The 14419-nt window shown below is 44.4% G+C and overlaps 1 protein-coding gene across 3 annotated transcripts; it reads left to right on the top strand.

Moving 5' to 3' along the window:
* Positions 1-766: 766 nt before the first annotated feature.
* Positions 767-14231, top strand: Stv (BAG domain-containing protein starvin). Of its 3 annotated transcripts, none has more exons than XM_078178627.1 (2): positions 767-1165; positions 10659-14231. In XM_078178627.1, exons 1-2 carry the CDS (start codon positions 983-985, stop codon positions 12756-12758), a joined length of 2283 nt encoding a protein of 760 aa, XP_078034753.1. In that variant the 5' UTR covers positions 767-982; the 3' UTR covers positions 12759-14231. The 3 variants fall into 3 exon arrangements, 2 of the variants coding, with proteins under 2 accessions (XP_078034753.1, XP_078034754.1); XR_013493883.1 differs by lacking the exon at positions 767-1165 and adding an exon at positions 5683-7496 and having other exon boundaries at positions 10659-10781; XM_078178628.1 differs by lacking the exon at positions 767-1165 and adding an exon at positions 5764-7835.
* The last annotated feature ends 188 nt before the right edge of the window (positions 14232-14419 follow it).

Below are 14419 nucleotides of genomic sequence, written 5' to 3'. Positions count from 1 at the left end.
TATAAATATTGAATAAGGAGCTGTTAAAAAAACATACAACAGCGACTAATTACAGATAGATTAAGTAGTTACGATAAATGAAAATATTATATGAATTAAATAAGTGATTAAAAAATAACATGATCAAGTCAAGTTTCGAGATACTATTAACACTGTAAATTGATAAATGTTTTTCATTGTAGTATCAACGAAAATTAAGATCAACAGTTCTATATTGTATAATATGTAGCTTTTAAATTCTAGATTGTAATAGATATATGCCAGTGACGATTAGCCGACAAATATGAAACAATAATATTTTCACACACCATTTGAATAGAGCAAATCATATCGTCAGTTTCTAAATCGTTACATAAGTCAAAACGTAATTCGCTTGCAGGAACATTCGATTGTGTTGCAATAAATGAAAGTATTACACGGACCGTTCTGTGCAGCTATATAAATAAAAAAACTGCAAAACTTAAATAGCCACCGATTAAATTTAGATTGCAAGAAGACTAGAATTGCGCGCATCTGAACTCGTATCAAGATTCTGTAGCGTATATATGTGTGCATGCATGTGAGTCGTAGTTCGCGATTAATCGGCGAGTGTTCCACAACGTGATTGGTCGAGAATATAGAACGGACCAATCATTGTGAAAAGCAGAGTGCATGCGTGATTCTCGATTCTCGATGGTCTGATCGTTGCGTTGATTTGACCGTGGTTCAATTCAACGCGTTCAATTCGACGATTCAACGCGGCTTTCAGTCTGTTACTCTGTTCTCTGTTTCTGTTTCTGTTTCAGTTTCAGTTTCAGTTTCAGTTGATTTCAGTCTTTAGTCGCACGCGATACTTGGACCTATTTGCGTATAGACACGTGTTCGATGTTATCGAATATTTTTCGAAACTAAATATTTCGGTGCGTGTCCGTCTGATTGTGAGAACCGGCAACTAGAGTACTTGAAGCTTGCATGAAACAATTGTGCGTGTGTACTCTACAAAATGGCTTTCTATTTTCGTGATAAGCCAAAATTCGGCGATAAACTGCGCGGCAGATCGAGCGACGAACTTCTGCAAGAAATCAAGCAGAAATTTGACGAAGACAGCAAATCGTTTTTTGAGCCGAGTGGCAGCAGCAGACCTACTGGACGAGATCCGTTCGAACGACACACAGTTTTCCCGAGAGTGAGTTGAACGCATCCTGTATCCTTATAATATAATAAGAACTTTTACTTTCCATTTATCTAGTTTCGTTCTCGCTAAATAGGTACTCATTGTCGACGCACGACATTAACGCTTTATCAACTATCTTAGTAACGGTGGAAAGGATTGAGTAGTGCTCCGTATGCACTTTTTCTAAAACTTTGTCCAACAGCGTAAAAATTCGTTAAGTTCGGTGACGAGCTTTTTTCCTTTTCTCCTCTACTTTTCTATTCTCTTTTTAAATAACTGTTGGACCGTGTATTTACAAGTACTGGCAATCTCACATTTATAGGATGGCCCAATTTCGGTACCGTACGGTTTTACCCGCGTGTATTTAGTTTCCTCTGGTTACCGTTACCGGTTATTCTCGTCGCAATCTCGAATATGTTCAAGACACACAGAGCAAAATAATTACACTCGCGCGAATAAAGTGCTCATTTACGTTTCCTAGTAAATTCTTATTTATACAAAACTATTTTATCGTAGCGGAATGTCTCTCTGTCTTGAGACGTTCAAGCCGTCGTTGTCGCACCGATGTCGTTAAAATCTCCCATTAAATTATCGTAATTGTTAGCCTTGTAATTCAGTCACTTGGAAACATTAAAGGCTCGAGCAAACGAATCTACGATGAAAAGTTCAACGGTCCGTTTTGCTGTTCAACTCGAACCCTCTGCTGACCTTACGCGTCTATGTACCTTATTGTAAACAAGCTTTGTTAACGTACTCGCGCGCCATCTTTTGCCAATTAGTTTTATGTTATTTACCGACCACTCCAATACGATATTGATACGTTTTGCTGTCTCCGATCATAAGGAATTTTATCTTTTGTTTGGCAATTTCACGCGATTGATGACACTGAATGTCGTTATAGTGGATTTCTAATTTGATTTGCGATGTAATCGATGAAAACCACGTTCTTGAGAAGTATATCTCTTTAGACAATATACAAAAAGATTGCAGATAACCGTGCGAGTCGAGGCGACTCGATTTATAGACCTATGGGGATAAATAAAGAGCGTACGAGTATAGGTACAAGGTCGATTCAGGGTCGATGCAGGGTTTCCGTTCACAAGACGTTTCAGCTAAGTCGCGTAAGCTGAACGCGAACTATTTTGAAACTATTTAATTAGGAAATTGAATCCACTGGTAGGAAAAAATAGATAAACGAATGAATCGAAGGATATTGTAAGTAACTGCAAGTGTTCCTGTTTTCTTCGCTACGATTAACAGGTATGCAAATTTAATGTGCATAGTTGACGCGGCAAGGTCGATTCTGTATAGTACGATTGAGCCCATCGTACAATGAGAAACTTTGCATTTCATTTAACAAAGAGATTCGGAACTTTGCGATTTAACTTGATGCATTTGACTCATCGAGCCTGTACGAATCCCTGAACCGAAACGTTGTTACCCTCTTTCGTTCGATAGGGCTGTACGATAGCATTGGGATTGAGAGTGGGGTTAAGGTTGAACGGTTCATTGGAATCAATATTTGCTCAAAAGTGGATATTTATCATTTGTAAATTCTATCTGGAGTTGGAGTTGAGAGAGAGAGAGAGAGGGAGAGCCTTATTCACTGAATGAAAAAATACACTGAAAAGATAACTGTGAAATCTCATAGGTCAAAGAAAAATATTGAAAACGAAGTACGTATACTATGATAATGTCTACCGGATAACCGATGACCAAAGATGAAGGCGAAAATCGATATGTTGGGGTTGGGTTTGCCCGTTGTAGTTCGAGGCAAGAGAATTTTAACGATCTCTGAGCAAGCTTCGACCGTGTCTACGACCACGTAGGGACGTTTTTAACGACGCCGACGCCGGGACCGACACTGACGCCAAGAGACCTCTCAAAATAGCCGCCATTGATACCATTGACTCCATTCCAGAGCGAGAACATTGATCCAGAACGATCGGTGGAAGGAGTAATATTTCGGGGGCCGTCACGACGATAGAAATTTGAAAGCTTTTAACGATGCCACGTACCTATTATATACGTATCTCGCTTTAGTTTAGCTCGCGGGAAAGGAAAGAAGAATAGTAGCCGATGATATCCAAGTACTTCCGTCGAATCGATCGATCGTTGGGGCTCTGCATACATTTTTGGCTTTTGCTTGCTGTTTGTTTCGTAGAATTGTTGAGAATCAGTTGCTTTGATTCGTAGAACGTAGACATTGACGAATGACTGTATCAGGCACAAGTGGAAGAGCAGAGTTTTGAATAGGCGACCAGAAAGCACGTCACAGAGATTCGCTGCTCTCTGTGCGGTGCATCCTAATTTCACCGTGAGTCATGTCGCGAAGATTAAGAAACTTGTTTACAACCACAACGACCCATTCCATTGAACATGTAACATGCCCTCGGTGTCTGCGGTGACCAGGGTTACCAGGAAATTCTGCCACGCGCCAGGATTGGTTAGTTTGGCGACCGGCGGAAGGTGGCACGTCGACGAGGTCGTGTCAAACCTGACTTCGGTCGTGTGCCAGAATTTCCTGGCAACAGCAACCCTGACGGTGACGGAGGCGCGCCCTTGTTCCGGTGCGAACTGCCGATACCGTCAGACACATCGATGAATACTCTCAACTTCCGTTCTTCTATCAACCCCCATTTTTACCCCTTTCCTTTAACATTTTAACATACCACACCCAATTGCGGATATCGATTACAATCTGCTGAGAAACGATAACGTTAATGAACGCGTGTAACATGTCGCGCTATCGCTTTTATCGTTTCTAAAGTTTTTTATTATACAGTAGAGTTTGTTGCGTCAAATCCACGAATGCATCTACCGAGGATCCCTTAATCATGAATGTAATACCGATTATTGGAAAATCATTCTCGCAATAAGGGGGTGTGTCTCTAACACCAGCGGTCTCGCTCCCTTCACACTTCCGCGCATAGGCCGTTCGCTGTTCAACGATAACAGACAACTCTACAGAACGAAAGCAGACGGGAAAATTAACCACAGCTATAGGAAACAGACGTACACGCATCCGTCGCGATTCCCATCCCAATTCCGATTTCGATCCTATCGCTGTTAACGATGTAAGAACGCGTCGTGGATCGCGACCGAAGACCCTATGACGTCATGATACACTGCCACGCTCACCGAGTGGCTGCCGATCGACCTCCTCGAATCTTATGTACTCCTGGCTACGCTATCGATCACTGTAGATCATCGATCGCAGAATGACGATCGATGATCGTGCGAGCGATCGAGACCCATGAAAGAAATCGAGAAGCGATATCGACCAAAATCGAGGTTTGGAATCGCTGAGAACTCGAGCATCCGAATATTATATCGCACTTGTGTCGTTCACAGAGAAAGATGAGGTTCGAGTGGGAATGGGTCCCCCTGATCGTGACTCGTTAGCGTAGAACACGAGGTACACTTGAATCTCTGCGCTTAATTTCCCTCGCTATACCTGCCGAAGAAATTTCTGTGAGCAGTGTGCACTCTGCTACCCCTCATCGTAATGGGAATAATAATTGCACATCTGAATGCCGTTTTCACTTATACGAAACAACACTCTTCTGTTATACTCACAGCCGTTTATCAATTGAAGGGAATTACTTTTATTCATTAATAGTATCATCGTTTGAATTTGCGCGCCGTACGAATTTATTACAGACACATAAAACTGACTTGCTTTACCGTCAGATGGCAACGCATTTATAGACCACACACTTTCAATGCGACGTTCTACTGTGTCATGTCAGCGTCAGCTATAAGCTGACTTAGCGCACCCGTCGAGCAAAACAATAATATTCCAGCACGCTCGATTTTCAATTTTATGCGGAGCTTGGAAGCAGTCAACGAAAGCGGAACTTGATTCGGTTCTTCGTAAGTGTACCCTTGCTATTTCTATTAGTTGTTCAGCTGATCAGGATTCCAAGTGTGAACACAGAGATTTGACGATTCGTTGGTCGTGTTTGCGTTCGTTCGTCATCGTTATAGAAAATGTCGTTCTTCTTAACCGACGGTCGATATTAATAGGCCGTGCGATACCAAATGTGAAATGTTGAATCCTCTGCAACTTGATTTTTCAAATTTTCTTTTTTTATTCAGTAATTAGCACTCGAAAAGCGCGAACCCGTTTTCGTCGCGCTGAAATCGCATCGCTGTGAAATTAAATTGAAATGAAAGGAACTGGGAATCTCGGTTCTAGTCGATGTCTACTCGCTACTCACTGTAACTCAATGTATCTTCGACCCAACCCGGACGATCACATATCGAAGGTGTAACGTTTGTCGTTCGATTTCAATGGAATCCGTGGATACCGATAGGTGGAAAGTATCAAAACACGATACGCAGCCATTACATAATCGGTATTCTGTTCTGTTCGGTGCTCGAACAAAACACTGGTATCGTTTTGTGATCAAGTTATTTTCCGATTCTTCTATTGCGCTACTTTGTTGCTTCGTCGTTTAAACAAGGATATCTTTTCCGGAACGGTATGTACGTACGTATGTATTCTGCCGATTTTCCAAGTCGAGTTGTTGCGACCGTTCTCGCAGTATCGTGCGCGTGAAACAGAGATTCGAAATTGGTCCCATCAAAGATCAATTACAAAATCTTGTTCTTGGTGAATTTGGTGCTCGTCCACGAATCATAATAATGACGGGTACCGAATCTAATTAATTATAGCTGCGTGACACAACCGAGCTCTAGAATATTATAGAATATATTATCGTTTACATTTACAGTCGCTTGGAATACGATCGATACGGCGGCGTTATTGCATCCGCGCAAGCCGTGAACGTGAAAATTTTGTTTCTCGTTGATTTGTAACGAAAAGAAACGAAACATGGACTCCGCGTCACGTCTCGTTGGAAGCTCGAGTGGAGGAAACGAACGTCGCGCATCGTATCTCGTTTTCGAAGCTACCTGTGCCGCTGTACCACAGGCATATTTTCACAACGACAGAACTGGAGTCGTGCCAAAATCCGATCGTATGACTAATATTCGATGGCGGAGTTTGTACTTTGTTCGTATATGACGTAAATACAACGAAGGATCGTCGTGCCGAGCACAAGTTGGTTAGTTAAGGAAGCGAACGACCAAACGTTTCTATCAACTCTTATCAATCAATGAACCGTTATCGATCGCGCTCGTGAAATTTCAGGTGGTAAGATTCTCGAACTCGACACGCCTCTACTCGATATCCCAGCTAACATTGCTAATTTCAAGATTGCTATCGAGAAATAATATTCCGTTCTCCTTTAATATCAAAGACTCGTTCGATAAAAAGAATAGCTCCTTCGCTGTTATGCGCTATACACTTTATTGCTTAAAACGTTCCGCACTATACGATAATACGAAACGAAGTGCGATGCGACTAAAAGGAGAAGGGAGTGTTAAGAGTAAGAGTAAGAACGAAAACGAGAACGGGAGAATGATATAGAGAAGGAGACGAGAGATGACAAATGTGTGGCAGAGTCTACATTTCAGTCTAAATTTCTGATAACATACATAGGCGAAAGAAGATGTCAAAAGCATACTATAAAAGGGCATATGTAGACAAGTCCATGGTACGCCTAATATAACTTCGTATACTTGATCGACTGGAAAAAAACCGGATAAGAAAACGTGAAGATAGAGATTTTTGGATAAAAGTAGCAACGAATTGCCTTCGCCGCGTACAGCAATACAAACATACTGCAAAGTCGGATCGAAACAATCGATCGTTACGACTCTTTCGAATCTTATATATAGATTATAATCATGACGTATCGATGTGTCGTGGTTATTATATGTGACATCCGCACGCTCTAACACTCCCACCATTGTATATTCTTTGGACATGAAGACTATACAACCACGCGTAGACTATAGAGATGCTTTTCCTAAACAGTCGAATAGGGAAGAACGTTCTAGTAGGAACTGGCACCTTCGTTCGGACGAGCTCGGCGTAGATCGGCGTTTCTCGGCTATCGAGTCACGTGGCCTTTGATACGTCTCCGTTCCACTGAAATATATTTAAGTCGCTCCCGGCGATGCGATGACAGTTTCGCTATCGAGTTTCCAAGGAATGCGCGCGATTTTCGGCGTTCTCAAATATCGCAAACGTCTGCTTTCAACCGAATAACTTTGTTGGTGCGGGTGCGTGACAAGTGGGGAAAAAGTGAGAGAGAGAGAGAGAGAGAAAGCAAAGCAACAAACACGATAAAATAGGACGCAGGACCACGTTCTTGCGCCGTTGTTGCATTCTTGCATAACGATAACAGTTGGAGGAGACACGTAGACGATAGTACGAAGAAGGCGGACGAAGGAGAGGCGTTCCCTCGAAACGACTTTCTCGTATGTTCCGGTAATCTTTGACAGACTGTTAGAGACGCGAGAGTGTGCTGACAGAGTAGCATCCATTTAACTAAAAGTTTGTTTTCACCCGCGTTTCGCGATAACCACACGTCATAGTATACCGAGCTTGTCGATTGATTCCTTGAACCGATTAAACAGAGGGGCTTAATCTGCTGCAAAGTGCTGCTAACGAAAAAGGGCACGGCACGCGCGCCTAACCTCTCGCGAGCGTGCGATTAAAACCGAGAAGGTGGACGCGTATAAGACTGTCCAGAAAATGGACTCGTCTGTCGTCATGGACAAAGCATCCGAATTCGGAGACCCAATCGATTTGGACCGTCCGTTCCGTGTAAGTGGTGTCAACATATCTTTTTGTTTTTCTTAGTCGTTTGAAATTACAGAAGAACGAACGATCGTTGTCTGCTCGTGACACAACGTAAATGTCAAAAATCGAAAGTCGAAAGTCGTTGCCTTTCGTCGAACGGATTTCGATCGCGATCGGACCATTTGGTTATGTATCCATTTTACCGAAGATGCACGCGTAGGATATAGGAGACGGTTGTCCGTTGACTGTTCACAGTTCACGGATGACAGCTTGCACCAGCAATCGTAACACCTCCTCGACGCGACATCAAACACTGGAGGTGTACCTCGGATTACGCGACGACGTTTCGATACGATACAGCCGTTCGCGTCCAGACTTTTCCAGATTCTTCGAGATTAGGAATTACCTTCACATTTATCGCCTTCGCGTACGCATCTTAGATTTTCTTACTTCCAAATTATGCGTTTACTTGGTTTTCGCCTTGTTCCATCGGTCTCAAAACTCTAGTTGCGTTCGCAAAGTTCTCGCTTCTTGAACTTGTCGAGGAAGTACAATCAAAAAACTACATACATGCATACTTATTCGATATTAATACATCATGGTACGCATCTATTTAGGCATCGTTGTCTATCTTCCTAAAAACTACCCTCTTCGGAAGGTTAAAATACTCGACCGTCTTTCCTTTACCGGCCGTTCACTCAAGCCCGAGATTGTGAGATCATGAGATCGCGTGGAAGTTCGAAATAGAATTTCTGAGGAATGACGTGTTTTCTATCAGGACAGAAGGTGCGAATTTGGCTAATCGTGAAAAGTATTTCTCTCGTGTCTTCGACCTTGAAAATTCGATAACTAACGAAAAGTAATCATATCTGTCCGTCGACGGTAAGCTGAAATTTTTTTTCAACGTCCGCCGGAGATACAGACGATACTCTGAACGGATTTTTCGGCTCGACCCAGAGGCACGTTCCTCGAAAACAGAAGCGTTGTTGACGCTAATAATAATCTAACCAAGCGGTTCTTCTCAGCAACTCTGACCACGGAGAATACGCCTCGCCTCGCCGCGACACTCCCCTCTCCTCGATCGCTCGAGGAAAGGAGCAAAAGAGTAAAAGAATCTACGAAGGTAACATAATCGCGAGCTTTGCGCTTTGTTTCTTCCGTTTAGCCGTATTTGGTTCGATGCTACGGATTGCGACGGGATGTGCGACACGCATCCTGCTACATGGCTTACTAACTACGCCTCCCGTTTATCTTTTCAATTCGAATCGTACGACGAATGTTCGACCATTCGCTTTACGCTCGTGAATCGATCCGACCCGTAAAAGGAAAATAGGAATCGTTGAAATGGGGTCCGTCGTTTCGTAACTCATTCGCGCGGTTAGCGCGCCTCGACGAAAGATAACGCGATATTTTTGCGAATGATCTAATCGCACGTTCGGTCTCGCGATGAAAAAGAAACCGGTTCCTAGCAAACGATAGCGAATCCACGATCGCGCTTCGTTGCGATCTATATCGCGCGTGGGTGTCTTATTAATCCCGCGAAAATGGGACGAGACGGCGCGGAAAGTTTTCTTTGCTCCTGGACACAGTTGCCCTCGAATGCGGCAACCTTTTCTCTCTCGCCTCTGATCATCGACATCTTGTGTAGACGCCGACGCCTCGGATCACCGACTCGCCGACAAACAGGGAAACGAATAAACAACGATCGCCCCTTGCAGGCCCGATTCCAAAGACCGTGACACAGTTCCCCCGAGGATTTGCTCGTTTCGCCGGAAGAATCCCGACTGACATTCACCCAGTTTGCTCGGTTCACGGCTGTTCGTAGCTGCTCCGATGACTTTTTGCCTCTTGCTCGACTCGATTTCTCCTTGGATACGTTATTATAGTCCCGCGTTCCGATCAGGGGACCAAAAATACGCGTCGCGACACGACCATGCGATTGAAACGGTCGAACAGGAACGGTTGACGAATCGATTCGAAACGCGCGCTGATCGCAAACGTACGCGAGATCGCGTATAGATATGCCTTCGATTCTCCGAATCGACGCTTCGAGTCATCGTTTATTCTCCGGTGCCGACTTGTTTCGAATCCGAGCCTTATTCGGTTATGCTAGCAATTTCCGTTATGTCCCTATCGAAGGAACAACAACAAGAAGAAGGTGGGGTCCAGTTGCTAGTGTTGCCGTTGCTATCGCTTCGATCACAATAAAATGCATCGCTGCCGAAATCCTTCCTGCACGCTTCTCCTGCGCGCGCGCGCTCTCATTCGTCCTGCATCCGATCGCTTGTAACTCGGCTGCGCTTCATCGGAAGCTGATACGAGAACCTCCGAGAACTTACTCAGGGGGAATCGCAGACTCCTGAATTGTCATTATTATTTCCGGACGCAAAGTCTCGACCGGTTCGACCGAATTACTCGAGCGTGGGTGAACTCGAACGGGGAATACATAGGCGTGTCGTCGCGAGTGCGTGCATGCGCCGCCGACACCTATATATAGTTTTCTCGTGACGCGAAACCCGTAATACATATGTATACGGCGTCACAAGAAGTCCGCCCACTCGCGCATTGGCTGTAAAACTAGTCGGAACTCTCCTTAGGAAGCAGCGAACAATCTTTGATCGCTCGGTCTTCTTCCTTCTCCCCAAATCTCCCAAATTTTTTTCTCGAAATCTCATCGAATATCGATTCTCCCTGAATCTTGCCGATTGCTCAGAAGTTTTGAATATCGAAACAAGTTTTAGCGCATGGCTAGCTCGCGTTTCTCTGTAATTTTTCGGATTTTCGAGATTCGTCGCGCGACGCAACGTGTAACTGGCTCGACGTAAGTGTAACTTGACGATGTTTCAGGGATTCCCGTTCGACGGCGAAGCATTTGGTAAACGCGGCGACATTCGCGCTCACCTGGATCAGTTGGCCGCTCGACATCCAGAATTCGCTGATCACTTGCTCGGTCCAGCTTGGGGCGACATACCCTTCCACGGCTCGCTCCGCCATCGAAACCGAGGCCCCGGCTCCGGAAATTCCGTGAACAACAATTACCAAGGGTATTCGGACGAGGACGCGAGGTCGCAGGCGAGCGGAAGCAGCGCAGCGAGCGGAGCCAGTGCTGTCAGCTCTCACAGCGAACCAGAAGGGAGTCAAGACCATCGGCTTCATCGAAATCAGCAGGATCGAAAGTCTTCGCGAGATAGGTTGGACAGCGAACAACCGGAACCCGCAGGGAGAACCCAGATCCCGCAATACGGATTTCGCAATACCGTCGATATAGGCCAACACCAGCACAGTATGGAGAATCCGGACAAAGGGTACCGTGGTCAACGGTCCATGTCCGCTCCGCCGGAAAACAGACAGCAATCTCGCGAGCAACAACCCCAACAGTGTCATCACAATTGTCAGCAACAACCGCAGCCACAGGGGCAACGATATGTTTCGAGAATAGATATAACGCCCCAACATAATCAGCCACAGCAGCCTCAGCCTCAGCTACAGTCGCAGCCTCAGCCACAGCCACAGTCTCAGCCTCAGCCTCAGTCTCAGCCTCAGTCGCAACAGCAGAGCAATGTCAGACACATACCGATTTTCGTTGAAGGCAGAGACGAGCCTGTTTTGCCGAGGAGCTTCGACGAGCCATTCAGAAGGGAACCGTCCCCCACACAGTTCCATGCGACTCCTCATTTTCAGAGGTCGGCGCCGTTCGGTCAGTCTCCTTTCGCGAGATCCCATCAATGGTCGCCGCATTTTCAGGATCCGTTCTATCCGACTCAAGCTAGTTATGAGCAACCTTTGCGTAAACAACAACAGACGGACGGCTACAAACATCCCCGACAGCAACAGCAGCCGTATGAAAAACATCCACACTATTCGCAGGAACAACAGCAGCAGCAGCAGCAACAAGAACAAGAACCACCAACGACGAAAGCTAAACCCGTCGTACCAAAGGATCCTTTGGAGAGGGTAGCTATTGTTCAGAAGGAAGTCGATTCCCTTGCAGAACAAGTGAAACAATATAAAGGCAACTCGAGAAAAGACAAAGAGTATATTTACCTCGACGAAATGCTGACTAGAGAACTGATCAAGCTCGACGATATCGAAACGGAGGGCAGGGAGAACGTTAGACAAGCTCGAAAGAACGCGATAAAGACCATACAGGAAACGATCAGTTTGCTAGAGTCCAAAACTCCTCTCGCGTCGTCGCAGCCGACTACGCCGCAACCAATGCCCGATGACGATGCCGTGATCTCAACGCCCGCCTCCCATCCAGAATTCATGGACGTTGATCGAAAGTCGGAAGAGCGAGACCGGATCAACGAACCGATTCCGTTGCCCCCCGGTCCCTCAACCCCCATAAATAAATCGGCGGACACCATTGAGAAGGAGGAAGAGGAGGAAAAGAAGCCCGACACGAAACAACGGTCGTTGAATTCGACGGCCGGCGCCGACGCCGGTGGTGAGCATGCTTCCGCTGAGTCGATGGATATCTCCTCTGCAGTCCCTGTCACGGAGGGAAACGAGCCCGAGGAAAAAACGATTGAGAAAATCGTGGAACAGACTCCGATGGAAGTGCAAGAGAATCCGGAACAGCCGAAATTCGAAGATCAGAGGACGCTTCCCGAGGGGAATAGACAGCAGCAGGACAACGTTCCGGACGAGAAAAATACTGAAAACGACTCGAGTTCGGGAACGTCGCACGTGTCTCGAGAGGAAAAACCGTCCGACCAAGACTCGACCATCCTCGAGTCAGATAACAATGTTCTCGAACAGATGACGATCGCGCAACAACCTCCTGCAGACGACTCTGAGAAAATGGTGGTGGGTGAGACCGTGAAACAGTCCTCGAAAACTACCAAGAAAGGAAAGAAGTCAAAGAAGCAGCCAGCCGTTGTTCCAGTTTCGGATACACCGATACCATTGCCACCGCCACGAAATACCGAAGCGAACCCAAAGTAGAGGAAAAAAACGTCTAGTTCCATATTTACGGAATATTTCTCGTTAGAATCTACTGCGGTTCGATCGGTAAAGCCGTGAATCCGCGAATTCGATGAATCTGCGATCGGCAGTCGATTTCGTGTTGCAGATACCCGAGCACCCGAGGAACATGATCCCGATTCGCAAACTACAAATGGTGTGTTGTACGAGGAAAGAAAACCATCCTGCCGTTGTGCCGCGGTAGATGTGCCTTATTCGCGCTAATTTTTCTCTCTTTTTGATCGTTGCCGCCAATTTATAGCCTCGTGGATCGACGCGTTTCTGACACCAAAGTCTGTCGTAATCGGTTCTTGTTCATCCATAAGGAAACATTCTCCAACTATCGATCTACACTTTTTTATTACCATTGTACACGCTACTATTTGCATTTCGATGATCTTATTCCTCGCGGAACCATGTCTGTCGGTAGTGATCTAGTATCAGCGAGATCGGTGCGACGCAAATACAATAGCGACAACAACGAAGAAGGATAGAAAACTGACTTAAAATAAGGAAAGAAGTAGACTAAAGACAGAGAAACAACACAGAGTGGGCCACAGTTTGTTCACAATCGGTCTCGATCTCGATCGGCTAAATTCTACTCTGCGCAAAGTATCGGTTTCTTCAACTCCGAAAGTGTTCTCATATACCCTTTTTCGTTTTTACTTTTCAATGATTTGTACCGGCGTTTCTTCTACTTCTAGATTATAAAACCTTTTTGGGACACTTTATATACGTCTCTAATAGTATTACAGCGTCAAGTTCGATTACCTAACTTTAATATAATTACTATCGTAGTTATCTTATTGTATTGTTATTATTATTTATAATTTATTGAAGATCTTCTTGCGCTGAATATACATTTATTGTCCAATCTCGTCAACGGAACGCCACTGCGTATACGAACCGTGTATATATTGTTAGGATCTTATGTTCTCAACCTATGACAAACGAAACATCTCATACGAGTCGTTCTCAACGTTGATAAAAAAACATTATCTTACTCGCAGTTTTTTAATTACGTTCGTGGCAAGTTTTTTTTTTAATTCGACGTTGTATATTGGACTGCATTGTCTTATGGTTCCTTATTCAGGGTGATACTCATTATTATTTTCAACACTTGTTGTTTTCTTTTCTTTTCCGAACAATTTTTTTTAGGTATCCGTAGTGATTGCGTGTTTACGAGCAAAAATTTTTCTATTTTTTTCTGATTAAAAGTGTGAATGTCCTTAGAATATGAAATAATAAAAAGTGAAAATCCAGGAGGAATGAAGATAAATAGATACAGAGAGAGAGAGAGAGAGAGAGAGAGACTGTATCACGAAAACGAGAGATAGAGTGAGTCGATAGGCATCTACATAAACAGAAAAGTCAAGTGTTAGGAGGTTGTATAAATACGAGGTGAAAATGTAATTATTTTATGAAGAAACGCAATCAATGAATATATATATAGTATTTGATCCTTGAATCCGTAATGAAATACGGTTTACCCTCTCGTCTACTTTGAATGTTCCATTCAATGAAACTCGAAAATTATGCAAACTGCAAATGCGCGTACACGTTTGTCAAACAAAGGCACTTTGTAAATGGAAAAGTAAGAGATCAGGTTTGGTTAAAAAAAGGAATTAATTTTGTTGTGAATT

This window comes from Augochlora pura, chromosome 4 (genome assembly GCF_028453695.1).
Source record: "Augochlora pura isolate Apur16 chromosome 4, APUR_v2.2.1, whole genome shotgun sequence".
Lineage (NCBI taxonomy): Eukaryota > Metazoa > Arthropoda > Insecta > Hymenoptera > Halictidae > Augochlora > Augochlora pura.
Note: the sequence above shows the minus strand (reverse complement) of the source record. Positions and strands in the feature narration are given on the sequence as shown.